General features: G+C 38.2%; 1 protein-coding gene across 1 annotated transcript in view; it reads left to right on the top strand.

The window, feature by feature from the left end:
- JAG2 (jagged 2) overlaps window positions 1-22,760 on the top strand; it is a 90,881-nt gene that overhangs the window by 46,815 nt on the left and 21,306 nt on the right. The window contains exons 7-12 of the mRNA XM_010584184.1: window positions 299-353; window positions 7,284-7,538; window positions 8,576-8,636; window positions 19,244-19,374; window positions 19,757-19,876; window positions 22,225-22,338. Coding sequence (XP_010582486.1) covers window positions 299-353; window positions 7,284-7,538; window positions 8,576-8,636; window positions 19,244-19,374; window positions 19,757-19,876; window positions 22,225-22,338 — 736 coding nt within the window. The remainder of the gene's footprint in view (window positions 1-298; window positions 354-7,283; window positions 7,539-8,575; window positions 8,637-19,243; window positions 19,375-19,756; window positions 19,877-22,224; window positions 22,339-22,760) is intronic.

Below are 22,760 nucleotides of genomic sequence, written 5' to 3'. Positions count from 1 at the left end.
CTGAGCATTAGATGCAGTAGGAGGAGAAGAAGAAGAATTCAGTCCTTGGTTGGGGGAGAGGGGGAGGTATGTTTTTGTTTTGCTGTTAGCATGTTTTGCCCCACAATTTTTAATGCTGTTATATTTCATGCTTTTGAGAAGATGCCTTGAAGGGCTTTCACATGACAGCAGAGAAGTGAAATTTTTAACTGCTTTCAGTTGGCTTTCTTGTAGCAGCAGTATCTGCTTATTGCAAATCACTGTGTCTGTGTGGCAGTACTATTTTATTGTATCTAACTGGTGTCTTGTTTCTTTTCAGAGATCGTTCACATTAATAATAGAAGCATGGGATTGGGATAATGATACAAAAGGTGGTGAGTATTTATGTAAAACTTGCAGTTTTCACTTACTCTCTGCTATGTGTACACAGATTTGGGGAGGAGGGAAATGGTATGCTGCTGCAATTAGCCATCCCTCCAAATGAGTCTGAATGCAAGCCTGCTATCTAAATAAAGGGCATGTACAAATCCAAGCAGTGAATATTGGGTTAGGAACTGTGAAAAATTATTACTGATAGGGAAAAGAATGGACAGTAGTAAGTGAAGGTTGTAATACATGACTCTTAATTATTAGCTTTAAAAAATGTTTCAAAATCATGATAGGCCCTTTTTTTAAAAAAAAAGAAAATTGTGTTGTAGAGTTGCACTTTAAATTCTCCTCAGTTTACCCATAACCATGTTGTGCAATAGTTTATATTATCAGGTAAACAAATAAGCATTCTTGCTCCCCATAAAGAAACCATGCTTGATGTTTTGGATGAAAGTGTTCTAAGTCATGGTATGATTCCTTCTGTGTTTGTTTCTCCTCAAGTACTGAAAGTTACCTTGCATTTCTGGTCTGTAAATGGTAATGGTCAGTATCAGAGCAGAGCTATTGATCTGAAGGAAAAGCAAGATTATTGTATAAATACTTCAAAATCTTGTGAAAGCGCTGGTTGCCATATTGTTGCTAAAGTAAGACTCCAGCCTGAACCTACTCTTTGGTAATGGCTTACAAACATGTCTTAAAATAATCAGTGCTTTTGGCTGTGTGTTAAGTGAACTTCAGACTTTAACGTTATGGTTAATGATGGACTATTTAATCTTGGCTTGGATCAATATAGAGGAAGAAAGTGTTTGAACATTAAGGTGGCAAAGGTTTATGTCCCAAGTCATCATCAGTTTCTAATTATAGGTTCCATTCTGTGCTGCTTCACTGACCATCCTTATCAGGATGCATCAAGCATAAAAAAATTGGCAAAGTTCAGTTGATTTTAAGGCTGTGTTAAGAGTTTCAAGGTCCTTTTCCTTGAAGATTGGGATCAGTCCCATCTCCATTTTCCTGACTGACATTCCTAACTTGGAGATTTTTCTAACATACTCTGTCTCCAATGACAGACAAAGTAATGATGAGTTTGTAGTTTGTTCCTGAGCCCACCCTCTGTTAGAATTAAGTTTCTTGTGTCTTGTTGTTTAACAGCTCCTTTAACCTTTTCTAATAGGTATGTTTTCTTTAGATCTCTGCTAATTCATGTTGCTGCAACCCTTCAGTTGGTCCACAGCCTTCTTGAATGGCTCTTCCCAAAGCTGGACATGGTATTCAAAATGAGATCTTTTGTGCTGAGCAGTGTAAGCCTGAATCTTGAATAAGTTTAGATATCCTACATAGCAACAGATCGGAGGCATCCTTTTGAATGCTTTGTTCAAAAAGTATTACATGAAGTTAATTCCTTTAAATAGTTTCCAGCTTGGGAATAATTTACCTAGAGGCAGCTAGTACAGCAAATATTGGAATATTCATGCCCTAGCTCTAGATAGCAGATCAACTCATGAGATGGTATAGAAGGGAGTGAACATGAAGAGCCTATCCTGCAAAACAGATCTGTATGCATTTAACTGCTGAATTTTGTTTTTTAATAAGCTACTTAATAAATAATGGTCCTGTAACTTGCTATGTTTATGTCTTAGAATCTGTAGAATCGTTCTGCAAACCTGTAGTTTTAAAACTCAGGTTTCTTTTTTAAATAGGCTCGATAAGGGGACAATCACTTTAGGTTTCTGTTAAGTCTTTCTTAGCTTTTTAGTTTTTTAACATGCTGTAACAAAGCTGTTTACTTGCATTGATGTAATTTTTTTTCCCTGAACTTCAGACCGACAGGATATATAGTGTCTTCTGGAGGGCTGGTGGGCCACCTCCTTAATTTAAGTTTCCATGAACTCCAGGAGTCTGTATGTGTCAGATGACAGTTTAGCTCTCATGAGAAGCTGCTAATGGAGGGTGAACTTGCCTTTAATATAGGCTGCCAGAGAGATATGCTGTTAAGTTGTATTGCATCTGAAACCTAGAAGGCTTGTCATGTGAATTTAGGAAGGCTTTCTTGGCCTGTAATTTGGCAGAAGACTTAGCTAAACGCTTGTCTTGGTTAAATGTTTCAGTAGTCTGTTTACTGATTCCATGATACAGACATGTTGCTTTGCCGTGCTTCAATTTAGACTTGCATGTTAGATTCCTAGGAAGAATTCTTAATGCTGAAGTTTTTCATTTGTGGTTGTTTTTTGTGGGTGTGGGGGTTTGTTTGGGTTTTTTTTGTTTTGGTTTTTGGGGTTTTTTTGAGTGGTCTTGGCAGGGAGTCCTCCAGTAGGTTTTGCCTTGTGAATCTGTCAAGATGCAAAAATGCTACTTACCTTGTATTTCTGCAAGATCTACTGAACTGCCAAACAGGGACAAATCAGTAAAAATTCATATCTAAGAGAATAGGAAAGGGAATATGGCAACTCCTCCAGAGAAAAGATGAACAATATCTGCATCCTGGAGGGGTGAAGAGAGTTATCTGTGGAAAGCTGAACTCCCTAACATATCCTGAACACTATGCTGATCTCTGGATCAGGTTACATGTGTCTTCTGTTGCTACTGTAAGAAAGATTAATCAAAGTAATTGCAAGAGTCTGTTTATAAGCTGATTAATTGGTTCCAAAGTCAGGTTTTGCTTTCCTTTAATGGGTATGAGTAAGGCTGAAAGTTAAATGCAGGTCCTGTGTTCCAGCTTGGACTTTCAGGTGGGTATTTATAAAACACAAAACCCAACACAATAACAAAAAACAATACTACCCCCCAAAAAGCCTAAAAAAACCCAACAAACAAACAAAAAAACCCCAAACCTGGAAAGAGGGGTTTCCAGTGAACAACTTGAAGGTTTAGAACAGCTGTTATTCATCCTTCCCTCTATGTCTTAGCATCCTATGTTTTTCCTTGCACACATCGAAAGCAAGGCAAGGGTGCTCAGAGCAGATCTGTGAAGTACCATCTCAAGAACAAATCTGCCAGGGCAAGTGTTTCCCCAATACTTACCTCAAACTACAAACTCTAAGAGGGGCTTTCAGACACTGATTCCTGAACTACTCCTGTGCTTTTTTCCTCCTCTGTGCAGCAGGGTTGGCTCGGAGGGTAGCTTGTGGCAGTATAGTGTTACCGCTTGTTTGCTTTGGGAGAGTGGAGGAGGGGGAGAGGAAACTGCCTTAGATACAAAGTCACTGTAAAGGGCCTGTTCTCTGTCATCTGTCACAGCAGTTAACTGCTTTCCAGGTAAGTCATTTGACTTGGCAAACTTTTAGTTGTATAGCAGAAGTCTTGGCAACACCTAGCCCAGTGCTGCCATTACGAAGCAAGCTGGCATCTTCACGTGTAAAGTAACTTTCCATTTGACTACATGTCTACCGCAGGGATGCAGTGGTTGCCTTCCTCTTTCATGTTAGTCTGTAGGAGACTAATCTGTCCTTATAGCTTTTTGAAATGGTTGCTTGAAAAATGCTGAAGAGAATGTGCTTCTTGAGCTGGGCACCTCCTGTTCCTTTGGGCATGAAGTCCATCCGCTACTGTGTGTGTTTCCTTGCAAACAGCTACCAGCATCACTTTTTGTATTGCCCTGTGACTGGCTTGTTGGGAATGTCTGACCTCTGCTAAAAGTTAGGGTGTTGATGAGCAGTGTTCTTATTTAAGTGCAGTAATGGTTCCTGATTGCACAGTTACAGTTAGATACTCTTCAGATGAGGCTTTCTCTTCCAAAAATCAGGTGCTTTGGGAACATTAATTAAAGAACCACCTTTTAGCCATTATCTCCTTTTATGCAAATGTCTGTTTCGCTATCTGCTTTTCTAGAGAGGCTTGTAGAAAACTTCTTAGTCATCAAGGAAGAGAAGCCTTATTGCTTCTGAGGTGTGTTGGAGGGAGGAGGTTCTAGTAGTGTGTGCTGCTTTTTTGACCAATAACCAATACGCAGCTCTTTGCCTTTACTGAGGGCTAAAGGTAACTTGTGTGAGTTCCTAAGGGGAATTTTAATGGTAAACCAGATGCAGGGAGCAAACTTGTCTCATCAAAACAGTTAAACGTGAGACTGAATATCTTCAGAAACACTTTGGCATTGTGGGGGAGGAAGGAGGAACCTTGGCAAACATGTTCCTCCCTGCAATTACAGATCTCTTTGGAAGATGCACATTCTGTTTGGGATCAGTTTTAAATTTGAAGTAAAGCAGAATTCTTATACTTACTCTGGTATTTAAGAATTTAGCATTAGAAACTAAATGTCTTGGAGTTGATTTCCTGATGCCTTTTGTGGTTCAGGGTAAATTATTTGGCTTGCTTATTTAGGCTGTTAAGCCCTACTTTTGCTGGTATAAGCTAGAGGAAGAGCTCTTAAGACTCAGAATACATTCTTTTTCAGAGGAGTTTGTGAAGATAAAGCTTGAGTGTTCAAAAAAAAAAAAAGGCACTAATGGGTTATTTCCCCTGTTCTTGACCCCAGGTATCAAGAGGACTGTTCTGCATAGGTATATTTGCAATGGCTGTAATGCTTGTTCCAGTTGTTTAACTGAGCCTGAATCTGCATTAGCCTGAAGATGCTTGATAAGATTTTTATTATATAAGTCACTCCTTTAATCTCAGGACCTGTTCTTCAGTCCATCTGATGCACTTTGAGGAAACAGTTTTATAGCAGTGGCTGTTGCAGCCGTTTTTAATAAGCCTGTGTTGCTGATAGCTGGAAAATAGCTCTATAATGCCTATTTGCTATTTGTTCAAATTCTTTGACCATTCAATGATTCAGCATTTTTCCTTTACAGTTTTTCAGATCAATAGTCATTAGAGAAGAATACGATTATAAAAGGATGTTGAATCTAATCATGAAGCTTTTAATGGTGGCTGGTGGTATGATAGATATCCTGTTCAGTCAAAAATAAAATGCAGGCAGCCTTTTCTAGCTTGCAGGTTTCTTGTCCACTCTGCTACTTGACCGTGTGCTGCTGGATGACAGACGAATTCACATGTAGGATTTAGAGAGTTAAAGAACAGGGATAGACATCAATGTGTCTTGTCTAGCCGTAAAATGTTTTATGCAGACTAGTCCAGGCAAGCATGAATTGTAGCCTATACATGGCAATACCACTTCTAATATCAAAGCAGAGAGATACTTTGAGTTCTTAATAATTGGAGAACCTCTCAATGCTTAATTAAAACAGCTTTTTTTTTAAGTTCAATATTCTTTAATTTTAAGGGGAAAGATTTTTATGGTAGAAGCAAGCTTGAAAAAAGATGTTAAGATAACAAAAATACATTGCAAAGCCCACTACTTCTGTAGCTTTCCTTTTCCTTTAATGTTGGAGCGACTGAAAACTGTTGCTTCAGTCCTTTTACATACTGAGGAGGAAGTGCAGTTTTGTTAACAGATGCACAGGATACTTCTATGCTGTCAATAACCTCCTAGGTGAGAAACAGTCACTCATTTGGTTTTATTTTCTAAATAGATTAGGTTAATGACTTCTAGAAAGAAAGTAGGTGAAATGCATTTGCTGAAAAAAGATAGTTTAGTATTGCTTGCTCCCAGCTTGGTGTGTTTTATATTATTAATAATCTGAAGTTTAGACTTTATCTCGCTACCATTACAGCCTCTTGCTGTGTGCAAGTTTTTGGTTCCTCATTTCTTTTAACATGAATTTTAAACAATCTTTATTATTTAAAGAAGATGGACACTGAAGCTCTGAGCTGGCAATATTATCGCTATTTCATAAATGGGTGTGAAGTTCGTGTATACAAGTGGAGCTTGTGTACCTTTTTCTTGTCCTTAAATAGTGCTTGGAGTTCCAGCTACAGCTTGCAGAGTCACCTAGAAAAACTCTTGCGGTAGGATGTTACCAGATCTGAATAGTGAAAACATTTGAAAACTTATTACTGGGGTTACTCGCTGTCTATCCTTACCCTTACTGTGCTTTGCTTATTCTTAACATTTACTGAAGCAATCGTATAATTTCACTGTACTGACTATAATTGTGTCTCAACTCCTAGTACTGAAGCTTCTATACCAAGAATAAAATGGATAAAAATACAAAATGGATATTCATAAAAATGAAAATACTTTGTGTTGGCAGTTCCATAATCTTATATCCTGGAATCCTCTTGTCCCATGTGATAGATAATACTTTGTGCACGTTTGGTCTCAGTTAATGAAACCTGGCAGTAGCAGTGCTGCTGCTTTCTCTGAGGGCAAGGCAGGATCCTTATAGAGTATATTGCAACAGTGATCACAATTATCGGTAGTTCCACTGGGGATAAGGATAAGCAGGATACAGGGTTGAGAATGGCCCCTTGACAATCCTGGGTTCACTTGTATATTTCTTCTCAAAATGTCAAATACTAGTTACACAGTGTTCTATGAAATGCTTGTTAAAGATAATTTTCCTTTTCTGTAGAGAGAATGATAAAATAGAAACAAGCTAGTTTATGTACATAATGCAAGCCTACCAGAGTGTTTATGGTTGCTTAGTAATTTTGCAGCAAATTGAGTATACTATGTGTTTTGCTTTATTTTTAAAATTAAACTTGCACTATAGAACTTTAATATCTCAGCTACTAGGTTATGCAGATTTTGCAATTTTATAAGAACAAAAAGGAGCCAAAAAGAGCCTCAGATCAAGATAAAGCTGCTAGTTGTCAGCGTGTGGGTGTGGTATGTTTGGCTGCCTTGGAAAATAAGCTATTTCCTATGGATTATGTTCCAGGGTTTTTTAATATTTCCTTTGGGACACTTTTTTAAATTAGCCTTCCTGTAATGAACTTTGCAAGGCAAAGGAAAATTCAGTTATACAGTAGATCTTTATCATCTTAACATTTTCTTTACCAGGTTTTCTCTTAACCAGTTAAATACTTTTGATTTGAATTTATATGCTCTTGTGTGCTATCGAACTTATTGCCTGTTGAATTTACCTTTTTTTAAAAAGGTGAAGACTTGTTAATAGAACGAGTGGCACATGCTGGCATGATCAACCCGGAAGATCGATGGAAGACACTACAATTTAATGGTCCTGTTGCCCATTTTGAAGTACAAATAAGAGTGAAGTGTGATGAAAATTACTACAGTGCTCTGTGCAATAAATTTTGTGGTCCTCGAGATGACTTTGTTGGTCACTACACGTGTGATCAAAATGGAAACAAAGCCTGCATGGAAGGTTGGATGGGAGAAGAATGTAAACAAGGTAGTACTGTTTCCTTCATTTTAGATTAGCTCTAGTGTATATATGTTAAGTATAAACTGCAGGAGGGATTTCTGTAGTGTCAGTGCTGTAGCATATTAATTTTAACACATACAGACTTTGTCCTTTGAATACAAGTCTTTGAAAAAAACATCCTTTGTGAAGAGTGGAGCCCAGTGCAGGATACAGTGTTGCTTGTGGTGTGTGCTATGGGGTCTACACAACAAATTTAGGATTCGAAGTAGTCAAACATCTTTTCACTATTTGACTTTATTCAATAGTGGTGTTACTTCAAAACAAAATGATGTATCACATCTGTTAATGTAAGATTTTATTGAACAGTGATATCAGTAGTACAACTGTAGACTTTAATCCTGTAAAAATACCCTTGTAACACTGTTTGCAAATGAAAAAGTTTTAAGTGTAATGTGTGCAAAGCTGAAAGCTTTTTGATACCTCTTAATATGAAGAGAAATTCAAGTGTAGTCATCCTTTTTAATGTACCACTCAAATCTCTGCGTTTTGCCTTCAGTCTCAGTGAGTAATTAGTGCTAAAATTACTTGACATACTCTCTTTCTGTTGAGGGCTTCTTGGTTTTGTTTTCTGTTCCTTTTCAGCAAAACCTTGTTAATGACAAGGGAGACCATTTTTAGGGCTTACTCAAGGTCATGTGTATCTTTTGAAGCTTGGGATTTCCAGCATAATACCAGTCTAACACCAGGTTTAAAAAATAACTGTATTTGATAAATATTTCAGTGATGACACTCTTGCTGCAAACCTATTTGATATCAACTTTTTCAAGGACTTACCTTAAGTTATTTTATTTTTTTTTTTTCATAAACAGTTGTAATGGGGTTGTGGTTTGTGAAATAGCTAGCTGGAAGCAACAACTATTGGAATATGGCAAAAGACAGTCTGCTTTGCACAAAAAACAAATAAGCTAAGTGACAGAAGCCCTAGCTGAACAGTTCCGGATTGCTGCTGTACTGATGGATACCTAGCTGCCCAGACTAATGCCTAAATCTTTTTCTATTTACAGCTGTATGTAAACAAGGATGTAACTTGCTCCATGGTGGTTGCAGTACACCTGGGGAATGCAAGTAAGTTTGTATGCTTGAGTATCTTTTTTTATAAGTACTGATTCTTCTAGCATTTTCCATGTATACTACTTTTTAAAAGTCTACTTTAAAATGGAAAAAATTCTATGCAGGAACATGGATGGAAATAGATTTGAAGTAGAATTCACATGTGTAAGAACTGCGTATACTTCATACTGTTTTGCAATCCTATTCTATTTTTTTTGTACATATAGGCCTGAACAGATTTGCTTCATGTAATCCAAAACTATGCCTTTATCAAGTGAGAATAATCGTTTTTCTTTTCAAAATCCTTAGGAGCTTTGATCTCTGTGTACTATTTTTTACCCTCAAATAAAAAGGGGAACTTTCTCTTTGGACTGCTATGACTAGGAAATGCTCACAGTCCTAGAACACTCAATATACATGTTTGGTCACCAAAATATAGTAAACTTAGCTTTTCCAAGAAAAAAGGTTTTTTTGGTGGCAATGGATATACAGTAGCAACCCCAATCGAAACTTTCTACCCCAGGTGAATGTGTTTTGTCCCTAAATTCAAGAGAACAGTGTCTGAAATGTTCCCTTAACTTTGTGATGAAGCCTAAGTAGACTCTGCGATAGCAAAAGGAGTTGATTGTTTCCATGTACAAGTTCAGGCATCCAACGTAGTAGGTCAGGGGAAATGGGTGTTATTTTTACACTGGCTACACAGGTCTACTTGCAAGTTTGGGATGCTGTGTAAGTTCTTGAGTTTCTTTGTGGTCAGAGTTGTATGCATTGTTGTAAGAGTAGATTTGTGCAGTGGTTCCTTTGTAAGCTGTATTGAATCTGCTTGCTTGGAATGATGTGAAACTGAACTGGCTGCCAGAAGCCTGTTCCCTGAGAGCTGACAAATACCATTTGTGGCAAGCTGTGATAGTTTAAGGCAATTCTGCTTCATCCTCCTACTAGTAACTACTACAGCCATCACAGAAGTGGCAGAAATAAGGTGCAGGTCGCTTAGCTTAGGCTTAGAGCTAAGCTGGGGTTGAAGTGCCAGTTTGTGAGCTGACATGCAAACAAGTCCTGTCCTGCTGGAGAGCCTGAAGTTTCTGACAGTGGGGTATGGTAGATAACAAAGTTAAGTCTTAAATTGTTGCACCGCAGAGTGGTTTCTTACTTCCCTGAAACTTCCATCAGATGGTGCTGACTTGTAGAAGATTTGGTGTGTTGTAGCTCTCAAATATGACTGAAAACTGTAAATTCCAGTGTATGAAGTGCAGCACTATAGTGCATTTGCAGTTTCACTTCTGAAGAGCTATAAAACCTCCCTTAAAAGATGTTTTTCAAGGCAGATATTTAAACTATGGCTTCCTTTTTGTAGGAAAGAATATTTCTATTTAGTGTTTTTTGTGATCTTTTCATATCATTAAATATTTTGCTTGTGATTTCAAGTATTGTGTGGCCCTGCTGCTGTTGGTGATTATTTTTTTTTTAGGTTACAAATAGAGATTGTGGTTGAGAGATGGGCCAGTATCACTTCTGCCTAAGAAGTAATCCTTCCCTTGAGCCTTCCAAGAACACATTTTTCCCCTTGAGAACCTACTCTAGTGAATTTTGATTCATGTAAGGGTTTCTGGAGTCCTGTAGGTATCAAAGGAGTGTCCTAAGAGCATGTGAATGTTTGCTTTTCGAATGCAAGGAGCCTTTGAATTAAAGGTGGAAAAGCAACAGGTTTAAGCAAATGCAAAACATTTTGGGGGCGGTGGGGGAGGTGAGAGGGGGTGGTGCAATTTCCTTCTTCGCTTTCATTTTTCTCATACCAACTGTATCTGGGAAGACAGAAGTTGGAGAGGAGGAATAAGGTTTAAAGAAGGGAATACAAAACCTTTGAAGACGGGGGGGCTGGGTGGCTGTGGTACCTTTTTTTTTTAAGGTGTCTGTCAATAAGTAGTCTCATACAAGCAAAGCCTGTCCTCTCAGCATGTCACTGGCGTGAAGAAGCATCTAGTGTTGTAAGTCTAGGTGCCCCCTTCTAACCTGCCCAGCTAAACAAAGCTCACAAAAATAACACTGAGTCTATTGAAGGACTCTGACCAGAAATCTCACTATTTTGTTGGATGGATTTTCTCATCTGAAAGAAAGTACCCAGGGGAAGGAATAAGGGACTTTAATGTTTCAGATGGATTGTATGCCATCTGCCTTGTTAATGCCTATTTGCTGAAGCAATAGATCTGTGATCAGCAGGTTGAAGGAAAACAATGGCCTTTCTATGTCTGGCCACTCCATTTGCGGTACTGCAGAAGGTTCTCAGCTACCTCTTTAAATGTGATTTGGTAGCTTGAGCTTGTTCACATAGGTATCTTTAACTTGTATTCTGTAATAGTTATTAGGCTATATTACAAAAGTTGCTTTTAACCCAAATGGGTAATACTTTCTGTAGAAAAAAGATGCTGAACTAAAAATAAGCAAGGCTTACAGACATGACCTTTATCTTCAGCAGTGTAAAGGAAGCTGTTACTTAAAAGAAACAGCTATGTTTGGTGCTATTGAATTATAATCTAGATTCCTTCATCCTGGTTTTTGGACAGTTTGCTACTGTCATTTAATAGGTGAAAACAATGTCTTTTTTCTAATTCAGAAAGAAAATGAAAGTGTGAGAAAAACATGTGTGAGATGTATGGAAATCTGCTGGTGCCAATAGCTACTTGGTTGCCAAAATCTGCGGTGGCATTTATAAATAGAAAAGTTGGAAAACGTTTTCCATCTTCAACCTGCATGAACATGCAGGTAACTTAAGCAATAGCTCTGAGGCTTCAGCCTAACTCTCATAGAAAGGACCTACCCTCCATGCTTTGATGTTCCAGTGTAATTTAGAGCTGTTCTTGGATTAAATGTTATACCAAAACCAGATCTTAAAAGTAGCTAAATGACTGTTAATAAAGGATATGCCATTAGCTGTAACTGTACATTGTCTGTTGGGCAAATTCATGTAACCATTGTTTTGAGGAAGTTAGGGTGGTTTTAAGTTTGCCATTTCTTTTGTTGAACTTTCATGGATGGAAATTAAGTAGGGGATGACCTGATGTCTCAAATGACCTGACATAGGAAACAATTTTGTGGTATGGCTGGGTCTAGGTGATAAGTTTTTGTCATTGTGGAGGTAGTTCAGCAAAAATAAAAAATTACTGAATAATGAGCAAAATTACTTCCTTGAGGAAAACAAAAGCAACTTAGCTGAATCTTGCAAAGATGGGAAATTGCAATCTTAAAGTAACAAAACAAAACAAAAAACCCCAAACCCAACCTTTATGTATATCAAGACTCACTGTTGAATATTTTTTTTTTGCCTGCAGTGGCAGACCAAATGGTGGTCTTGACTGACTTCACCAGCCCTAAGTAGTAGGAAGGATTGTCAAAGAAGCAACATTGCCAAGCCATGATGATTGGTGCCTTTTGTATGTTTTTGCATCATTTGAAGTACTTTGTTAAATTCCATTAAACTGTCTAGAGAAGAATGGGATCTAATGGCTTATAACTGGTTTAGGCTCAATCCTATCTGGCCTACATTGTCATATTCCTGCCAGGATGATGGTATTTTCAGAAGTCTTTGTAGGTTTCCTGTTGCCTTTGAATGTTTAAATTTCTCTTCCAAAGCAAAACAAAAGAGGTCAAATCCCTAACACTGCTCAGCTTGCGTTCAGCTTCTTGAGCTGTGGTAGGACCTAGGTTATGTCCTGGGAAATGCAAACCTTACTTCACACAACTGTGATACAAAAATTTCTTTAGAATGTATACACTAACTGAAATGAATTCGAAATGGGATTGTTAATAGTACTGTAATGTGAATTTGTGCAAGGTGAACAAAACAAGCATACAGTTTAAAAGTTTTAAAAGTAAATTAATTGTTTAATCTGTGTGCTTTGAACTGTCTTACTCTAGAACTGCTTTTGAACTATATGTGACAAAATTTTGATTTTACAATGTTGGTGATTTTTTTGTTTGTTTTTATTTAATCGTGTATCTTATGTTTGTCCTGTTGAAACAGATTTCTCAAACTTTCTGTCCAGTGCCATGCCTTTTGGTAGTCCTTCTATTTCGTTTCAGCCCTGCTTGGGACGCTGATTTCTTGTGTCCAGCAGTGCCTGCAGATGCTGTAGGCCTCTCCCAAGTGGTTTTGCTCCCTTAATCTGTCCCTATAAGGGCTGTAACCTGCTCAACTATTATTCAGTGCTTTATTCACAGAGATGCAGGAACAAAAGCTTGAGTTGCAAAAGGAGCTCCAACCACCTGGAGTGCTGGGGGTCTAGTAGTGTTCTAGAAATCCTTTGTTAAATGTTAAAGGCTTGCGTAGTCTTCCTGTCCTTTTCAGTAGGAGGCCTACCAGTATCACTAATGTCTTATGTTTTCATGACAGTTGGGTGGATAACATGGTTAACATCAGCATTGGGGAACTCTGCCTAAAATTAGAGGGGGAAAAAAAAAAAAGGCAGCTGGATTCTTGTAAATTCATTCTTGAGTACAAGGGGATCTGGTGAGGCATTTCAAAACAGGTTGTTACTGAAAGACTATAGAGGACTAACAAAACATTGTAGAGGACTGAAAAAAGAAGGAAATACAATACCTGCTTCTGAAAGTGGGAAGACAGTAAGAGATAGAGAACTTCCATACTAGCTAGATCAGCCAGATCTAAATGATATGGCTTCCTTCCACAATTGTTCCAGAATGGAATTATGAGAAATCTCAAAAGCTGCTCTGAACAGTAAACTAGAAAAAGTCTTGAGCAGTAGGCTAGCTGCCATGTCATCTGACCATTTCAATTCCTGCAATCTTGGACTAGCTATGGTCCCTAAAGAGTGTAGGGCTATTGTTTGGCCCTGCAGGAATGCACTTGGTACCAGTACCTGGACATCTTCTCCTGTTTCCTCTTTGATGCAAGATACTGTATGACAACTTCAAGTTTCAAAGAACTTGTAAAATTATTACAGTTGCTGTGTGTCTCCTCATACAAGTTCTCTTGCCTGTTATCATAACCAGTATGCTTTTATTATTGTTTTTCATGTCATAGTGGTGAGCCTTCTGGGATTTTTGGCAAGTATTTCCCAAGTAGACATATTAATTTAGACAAAAAAGAATCCCATGTTTTGTTTCTTTATTGGTCAAGGAACTGTTGCATGCTCTGCACTTGCTTCCTTGGATGGTTAGTGGGTAGTAAGGCACAGAATAAATCCTAAAGGTGGATGCTGCTTCCAGGAGAATGTGAGCAGGTGGTGTACAGTAAGTAAAAATATGTAGTGCTTTAACTTGTGTCTACAATAGTAGGTAGTGCAGACAAATTGGAACAGTAGATCAAAGCAGTGTTAAGAACCCAATATCCATACTAAAAACACTTCAGTTTTTTTAATTTTAGACTAGCTCTAGTCTGTTCTTGTGGACTAAATGCCTTGTCTGCAGCTGCAACACATTAGGTGTGCTCCTGGCATACTGTGTTTTACATTACCTTAGTTTAACCTAAAAGGAATCCAGTTCCTTTGTTCCAAAACAACTCTGTGATGTGAACCAACACACCATCAACAGGAATGGTCAGGCAGCTCACTTAAAAAGAGTGCTCCTGGTGTGAACTAATGCAAATATAGACACACCCTTAGAGCCACTTACTGCAAGTTAACTGAGGGATGCTTGCTCGTTGTGTTCTGGCTAAACAATTTTGAACCATCCTCTCTATCAGCTCCTTCACAAAACTCAAAGTACTGGAATGAGAATGTTAGCTTTCAATAACTTCCTTTATTAGAGGAGAAAAAAGTTTGTAGTGAAAGGTTTGTATCTTTTGGTCTAATAAGAATGCTTGGGGTGAGAGGAAAAGTTGACAAGTTTTCAGGTAATTAAATTATTTGAGTTCATTAACGAGCATCTCTTCCTTCCCTAGTCACAAAATTATCATGCCTATTTCAAAGGTAGGAAAGTGGAGAAAGCACTTCTGTGACAAATCTTAGTGAGTACCATACTAGCTATAACATTGAATCTGGATTCTCAGGATTGTAGGATCTAACAGCTAGACCATATTGCTGCCTGCTATGCAACAATTAATCTTTTAAAAGATTAAACAGACTTTCTTATAGTTATTTTAAGTAAATAACTAATATAAAGCTATTGTTCTGGCCTATGCAACGCCATCCTGTTCACGTCATTAGAAAATTCAGTGGTTTTCCATTTAAGAGGGTTATTTCTCCCCCACCCCTGAATGATGCATTTTGCTTCTGCTCTTAATGTCACTGTTTTGCTTCGTTTTCCTGTGTTGAGTGTTTTGGCCACAGTTTCCACTTGAAATATGAGTGGGAGAAGCTCCCTCCAAAAAGCCTGCTTAAAAAATGATGTGTAAATGTGATTGTCACTTCAGCCTTTGTAGGATGTGTAATATACTAGTAAGGTATAACCTGCAGTAATTAAAGGCTTATACCACATTGCCTACATCCTCCCTAGGATTTTTTTAATTTATTTTTACACCCCATATTCTGATCTAGACTTCAGAGTAGTTTAGTTTTGATTTCCTTCGCATTGGTGGTTTAGGTGTATTTATGCATGAAGTGCTGACAAACCTCTGTAGCTAGGCATAGAACAATTTATTTGGGTATCCTCTCATTCTTGTGTATTATGAGCCTTCTCATAAGGTTAACTAGAGTAGATTAGTGATTCGATGAGACCTGCAATATGAAGTTTCTCAGCTGAACTTTCTGTGCAGAAAGTTCAGGACTCTCAAATAACTAGAAGGGATTGAACCAGGAGAATACACCATGTGTGAGGTAGCATGAAACAGCTGAGTTAAAGTTGACTGTTGAGAGCGTGCTAACTTTTTGCTATGTAACAGGTGTCTTCCTTTTGGTTAAGGAGGAGCTAATCATGCGAAGTGCTGAGGGACCGTGGTTTACAGACCATCAGGTTCTGGGTACATCTCTTTGCCTTTCCACATCACTTCCGTAACTGCTGTTGTAGGATTTACGATAAAATCATGGAGTTTGGAAAGAATCTCCAGGATCATCTAGTTCCACCTCCTGCCTAAAGGAGGTCTAGTTAGACCAGATTGCTCAGGGCCTTATCCTCACAAATAATGTATCTGTTTACATACAGCAACATGGGATCTTTTGAAGACCTTGTGCCATCTGGTTTGGAAATGCTCAATTTCAACCTAGCTTTCACTAAATAATTATAACACAAACCTCCTCAGAGGAAAGCAAAGATGAGTATCAGCTTTTTCCTTAATTATAACTGTTTCAGAAGAATACAGGGAAAGTACAGTTCTGTAGAAAAATCTCTATTTTATTGAACTTGACCAGTTTAGCTTTTTTAATAGCACCAGGAAAAGCAAAAACCTCAAATCTTCTATTTCTCCTTTCCCCACTTCCCCCTATTGCATCCTCCAAGTACATATGTATCTTTGAACTGTGTGTAGTGACGGGTGCTTCTGTACAATTCCTTGATACTAAATTTACTACTTTAAACACATTGAGATTTACCGTAGAAAGTCTTTCTTCCTTATCCTGGAACTCATCTGTTTGAAGCCCCACTGTCTTACTGTAACCAAGTATACACTATGAGTTGAACTATTGTGGCTTTATCTACTTGTTAATGACAACAGTATTTTTCCTGCACAGTTGCAGTTTCCCTAATCTCAAGACTGAAATGTTATCTAGAAGCTTTGCTCATGCTAACTCCTGCCACCTCCCCTTCCTCCAGCCTTGTATTTAAATTCTCATTTTCTGTTGCCACCAGACTCTGATCTAGGGAAAATGGAAGCTGTGAAGCATGTCTGTAGAATTATCAGGATCTTTTCTGCAAGTTCTTGGTTTCAAGATAACTAGCAATTGTTCTTCTATTCCTATTGCACTCTCTCTGCGTTAATCCTGACCTGAAGGGACACTTTGGTCTGGGAGCAGATGCCTGTACTTCAACCTTCCATCAGGAAGTTACTAAACTGTAACAATCTATTTATAGTAGCTTCTTTTGTACTGCTAATAACCCAGCAAGGGCTAAGATTAAGCCATCTCTGATTCTGTTTTGCGTGTGTTTGGTTGTAAAGACGAGTTAGAGCCGATGAAGTCAGCAGAGGGGAAGGACAAAGGAAGTAGAATCTTGATTCCAATAAGAATTTTCTTTGTCTGTTGAACAATGGGAATCCTTATGAATTCTCTAAATTTGGCTTTCTTTAGTCAGATGTGAAAAATTTAGGATTGCAGAAACTTCCAACAATTTATTCTCACCTGGGAGAAGCAGGGAAAAAGTAACTTTAGCCCACCATTAAGTGCACTAGTAGTTTCCTTTTGGCTTTTACACAAGTTGTTGTTACTTGAAAATGAATTTTGGTTGGGTTTTTTTGGTTTGGGGTTTTTTTTGTTGTTGTTGGTTGGGTTTTTTATAGAAGATGTTGCTTTTTGTATCTGTACCTTTTGGGCTTCTCGTAGTGGATCACTAGCCTTTTTTAATCCTTGTGGTTTGGCTTGATATTTTTTTCATAAATTACAATATGCCTGTTTCTGAATTGATTTCACTTTATTGATCACATCTTGCTCTAGGAGTGAGCCGAGATCCATGTAAACATTATCTTTTTAGAAGGAAGTGGAATTAAAGCTGCTCTAGCACCTGCTAATGTAGGATGCGACCAGACTTCCTGTTCAAGAGGAAATCCTAATTTACTCTTCCTTGTAAACTGAAGGCTGATCAGCTTACCACATAGTAACCTTTTGACTTGTAAACACTGTGTTCCTTTGGACTGCTTTTAGCCTCTAGAAATTATTTCCCTCGGGCTTGGTGGTGACTTTAACAGTAAACTTTGACTATCTTGAATATCATGAAAAAGCAGCAATCCTTTTCTGTGCAACTAATTTTAATGCAGTCAAGCATACCTACAAACTCAAGTAGGTCCTTAAGATGCCTTCAAGTTCTAAGAAGGTAGCTGTATTTTTCTTCGCACTCTTAATCACCAGTGCAGTGTTAAACAAAGACACAAGTTACCCATTGGGTATGGAAACCAAATTGAGTTATTGTGATTATTTGCTTTGTGATGCAGACTTTCAGCCCTTGAAAGTGCTTGTTATATGTGGGTGGGGAGTTGGTTCTGGCTAGGATAGTCATGGTGAATCACTGGCAGTAGTGCCACGTTTGGCATGGATGGAGATTTGGGTTGGGGCCAGTAAAGTGAGTTACAGCGTGCTTTTTTTTATTATTTATTACCAGCCCCTGAAAAGATTTTTCTGTCCTTGAGGAGGAAGGAAGAGATCAAATTTAGCAGGAGCAGTATTTGTTTCCTCTTACTGCTAATACAGCAAAAAAAAGCTGCTTCTGAAATACATATGTTCTCCAGGCTTCTGATGAGCTATTGGAGGCCTCTGGACTAGGTACACAGTTGAGGCTCTCCTTAGGGATCCCATGACTATGAGGGAGGATGAGGAACAGATACTGAAACTAAGAACTCGGAGTAGTTCTAGAACTTTATATTTAAAAAAAAAAAAAACCAACAACTTGCAAAGATCTGCATCTAGACTCGTTCTGCCTATGTAAATAGTAGAAATTGAAATAAAATGCTGCCAGCATAACCTGTTCTGTTCCTCTGGGGATTGAGACAGTTAACTGAAAATGGTGGAAGTGGATTGATTCACAAGGAACCAAGACTCTCATTTATATTTCTTTTCCTTGTCTTCTCTCACCACACCCCAAAGACTTAAGAATTTATTTTCTGTTCTTTTATGGTGTTCAAAGCATGCCAATAATAGAATGGTGGTGTTAAATGTAAAAAAGTAGTTTCCTTTCTAATGCTTTTTTCCCGTAGGCATTAGGGCTCCACTGGCATGCATGTGCCCAACTCCCATTCAGTGTGTTTTTATGCATCTCTTTGTTGCTAGCGTGGCTCCTAAATTGTTTGTAAGAAATACTCTTAAAATAATAGGCCGAATGGGGTGGGTTTTTGCCCAAAAGAGCAAGCTTACTATTTCTTTTTGATTAAAATGTGTGTGAAATATAGGTTAAAAAAAAAAAAAAATAGCCTATGTCCTTTTTTCTTTTTTTTTTTTAAGTTCAGACTTTAGCACTTTTCCTGTAGCATAAACAGTTGCTTTTGTTAGCAGAATTTTGTTACAGATAACAAAGATACTGGTCTCTGAAGAAATCTTGTGACAAAATTTCAACTCTGTTTAAAACAAATTAATTATTAGTGGCTTTTGTTTCTGTTCTCTCTCGTCCTTTCTCCAAAGAGCACTTTTTTCAAAATGTCACTAGAGAACACTGAGGATGTAATAGAATAAATCTTTAAAAAGGATTCTCTTGAGAAACTAAGTCCTGAGAAATTGACAAGACAGCTGCCTCTCTGGCAGATGGGACTTCTCATGAAAGAACAACTAATTTATGTACAGTTCTTATAATGTGTAGTGCTTGGTGTTGTTTGCTGTGGTATATAATACGGTTGAGCAAGATGAGTTCCAGTAAGGATGTTCAACAGGACTAGTATGTCCCTTTTAAACAGGAGAAATAAAGTTTTGTTATCTGTTGTACATTCAACAGTTGAACTTGTTCTTGAGAATGGTAAGTGTAGTGTTCTAAATACCTGTAATGCTGATAATTAAGCATCATGTTGCTAACTTTTAACATGTGAACTTACATCTTAGGTGTCATTATGGTTGGCAAGGACAGTTCTGTGATGAGTGTGTCCGCTACCCAGGCTGTGCTCATGGGAGCTGTAATGAACCATGGCAGTGTAATTGTGAAACCAACTGGGGTGGCCTGCTCTGTAACAAAGGTACTTAACATTAATGTCCAGGAAAAATAAATTAAGTTGCATGATTAACTGATAACTCATTAACCATTTTTTTCTGCTAGTGTGCAACTACCTGAGTATTCCTCTGCCTAATTCTTTTATGGCAGATAATGCCTAAACATCGTAAGTATAGGAAGTTTAAGACAAAAGGCTTGGAATGGTCCCGACTCTTCTAACTCACGTAGTTGTCTCTTGCTCATCCTTTCCCTTTCTGTGGATAGTTACCAGATGACAGGCTAACTAATGGAATATGGGGATGATGTGGGTGAATAATGTTCAAACTAGAAAGGCATCTGTATGTCTGACAAGGGATTAAACTGGTGAGATTTGTGCTCCCTCTTGATTGACACTTTTCTCTGTCCAGATCTGAATTACTGTGGAAATCACCATCCCTGCCTGAACGGTGGAACCTGTATGAATACTGAACCAGATGAATATCGCTGTGCTTGCCCAGATGGCTACTCTGGAAAGAACTGCGAAATTGGTACTTCTGGATATTGCATGTATCTTCAGAAATCTGAAACTGTTTTAGGCATGGCTATGTTCTAGTTAGCCAGGTGGCATTTTTATATGCTCATTGTTGGTTTTATTTTTCTAGAGGAGCTGTTTTCTCCTTTCCAAAAGCTAGCTTGGTTTCTGAGAGGGGAAGTGTGAAAAGTGATGGCATGCAGCTTGTCCTTTCAACTTGATTGTTACTTTGTGTGTCAGTGGGGATATGCCAGCTGTCTCTCCTGTCTAGTGTCTTAGGGTGGCTATTCAAAAAAACACTGAAGACAATAGAAATGCTGCAACAGTTTCCCTTGGATTTAGATAAGACTGAGAATATTTCTTTCCTTTGATTTCTTTGCTTCTTTAATCCAAACATGCAATTGGGCTATAGTCTTATGGAAATGGGTTACAGGTGCAGCTTTCCCTGTTCCCTTTCTCCCTGCTACCCATTTTCTTGTCTTCTGGCTTGCTTGCAAATATGCATATTATACAAGCTGGGGACTAAGGAAGGTAGTAGTGATGAACGCTTCAGTTTTAACTGTGGTGTGGGGTTTTGGCCCAATTTTTAGCTGCCTGAATATGGTCACTATCCTTTTTGATCAATTGAAACTTGATTTTTAAAATCTTCTTTTAATATGGGACTTGTAATACATTTGCATTAATAATCTAGATGTTAACCACTATGGAAATGTGCTCAAGCCCTCTTACAAAGTCACCTTGAGCAGTCTAAACAAAGTTAAGTGTCTTCCCTGTTCCCACTGGCAAAATGGAGGAAAGCATTTGAACCATATTTCTGATGAAGTACGCCTTCTTGACTAGACTCGTAACACATCTGTGTCAATCCAACTTGAAAAACTGCTTTCTATCTCGACCACAGTACAAAGATAGCATATTGCTTTTTTCATTTTTATCTGTGTATGTGTTACACAAGGACCAAAATTTTCACATACTGGAGACTATTTTGGTATTTGGAGACTTTTCCTGATTATGCTGTGTCTGCAGATGAAGGGGCAAGTGTGCAATTTCTATTTCTTTCCTATTTTGCTTTAAAGATTTGATGTTTGGAGAAAAAGGAAAGCTTTCAGTTCAGCTTTTTCATGTGTAGTATTCAGTTGGGTGTTCTGCAGTGACTTTCTTTGCCATGATGGATTGTTAAATCCCTTTTTTTAAAATGTGGTATTCCCAGTCTTCTCACTTTGAATTTTGCTATTCCTTGATAGATGTAAGTGTAGATGGAAAGAACCCATTTTTTTCTTTCACTTAACTGTTTGACCTTAAGTTCACTAAACTATTATCAGCAGAAGGTTTTCACATTTATCAGGATGTAGAACAAATTTGAACTTTATCTATAAAGTGCTATGTGATATTAATGATACTATCAAAACTTGAATTTTGCTTCAGCTGTTAGACTGTGATGCAAAGTTTTAGCTAAAATGGTTGAAATCTTGTCTTTGCTTGCCCTGAAAGTTGTGGGGAAGCACCTTGGCTCTTATGAGGAGGCAGGGAAAAAGGGAGCCATACACTTGAGTTCTGTACTGATTATTAACTGTACAGTAGATTGGTATATCAGCTGCTTTAGGTACTAGTACCTAACATCATGAAAATGTAAATTCAGTTTGCAAACTAGATAACATGCCTGCAAGAAAGATTCCAAAATATAAATGCTAGCAACAATTAGAAAGTCTTCCTGGTAAGGGGATTGTTTTCTTCTTTCCAAAAGCTTCCTTGGCTTCTGAGAGGGAAAATATCAAAAATGATGGCATACAACTTGTCCCTCCTCAACTTGATTGTTGCTTAGTGCAGCTTCTGCATTACAGCCCTACATAGAGTGACAACAAGCAGTACTACCTATAATTGCAAGTAGCTCTATTCTTTGCTGTTTCCAAGGAACAGTATTAGAATGAAGCTAAACAGACCTTTGATACTGAAACTACTACTACTGTTCAGACCTCTGCATACAGCATATCTGTTTTGTCTCACTGAAGGGAAAAAAACCCCAGTGCTGGAGCACCCTGGAAGTGGAAGTGTGTGGCTGGAAGCAGTAGGTTAATAGGGAACTTCTCTAGCTCCTGGGATACTGAGATAGTGACTTGTCTACCTTTAGGCTTTCTAGTCAGTAGATATTGAAGCATGATGCACATTTAGTAAAATCCTGCTTCAGTCTCCTACTGGGAATCTTGCTCTCTGCAGCTGGGAGAGGGAGGCTTCAAACTTTTGTACAGGCACCTCTCCACTGGTCATGTTCTTGGTCACTTTTAATCAGAACACAATTTCTAACCATGTAAGTTGTCCTTAATTGATACTGGAAGAGTATTTAGCAAGACTTTCTTTCCCTCTTTCCAGCGGAGCATGCTTGTGTATCTAATCCCTGTGCTAATGGTGGAATTTGTCATGAAATTTCGTCAGGCTTCAAGTGTCACTGCCCATCAGGGTGGAGTGGACCAACATGTGCCATTGGTGGGTATGCATTTATTGATGACTGACCCGTTAGGTTGGAAGGGTTGATACAGCTTACTTGACAATATCATTCTCTGTGGGTATGGAATTTGGTGACAGTCTTACCTGTCTTTTAACAGCTCTGAAAAGATTAATGGTACTGTGCAGCCACCAGTATCTATTTAACACAGTTGAAATCCACAGGTTATCAAAAGCATAACTAGACCATATCCAAAGAAATACCCTGTTGCCAAAGCTTGTAGGACACTTTCTGGCTCTTTAGCTGGTCTAAAGCAAAATACAGAATGGATTCATTTTAAGAAATACAAACATGCATATGAAAGGTTCTCCCCTTCTTAAAGTAGTAGAAAAGTAGATTACTTCATTAAAGGAGTCTGGTTTGGAAGACAGGGAAGTAGTTGAAATGTATTGTAGACCTATGT

Source organism: Haliaeetus leucocephalus, unplaced genomic scaffold, assembly GCF_000737465.1.
Source record: "Haliaeetus leucocephalus isolate CR32 unplaced genomic scaffold, Haliaeetus_leucocephalus-4.0 Scaffold944, whole genome shotgun sequence".
In the NCBI taxonomy this organism is placed as follows: domain Eukaryota; kingdom Metazoa; phylum Chordata; class Aves; order Accipitriformes; family Accipitridae; genus Haliaeetus; species Haliaeetus leucocephalus.
Note: the sequence above shows the minus strand (reverse complement) of the source record. Positions and strands in the feature narration are given on the sequence as shown.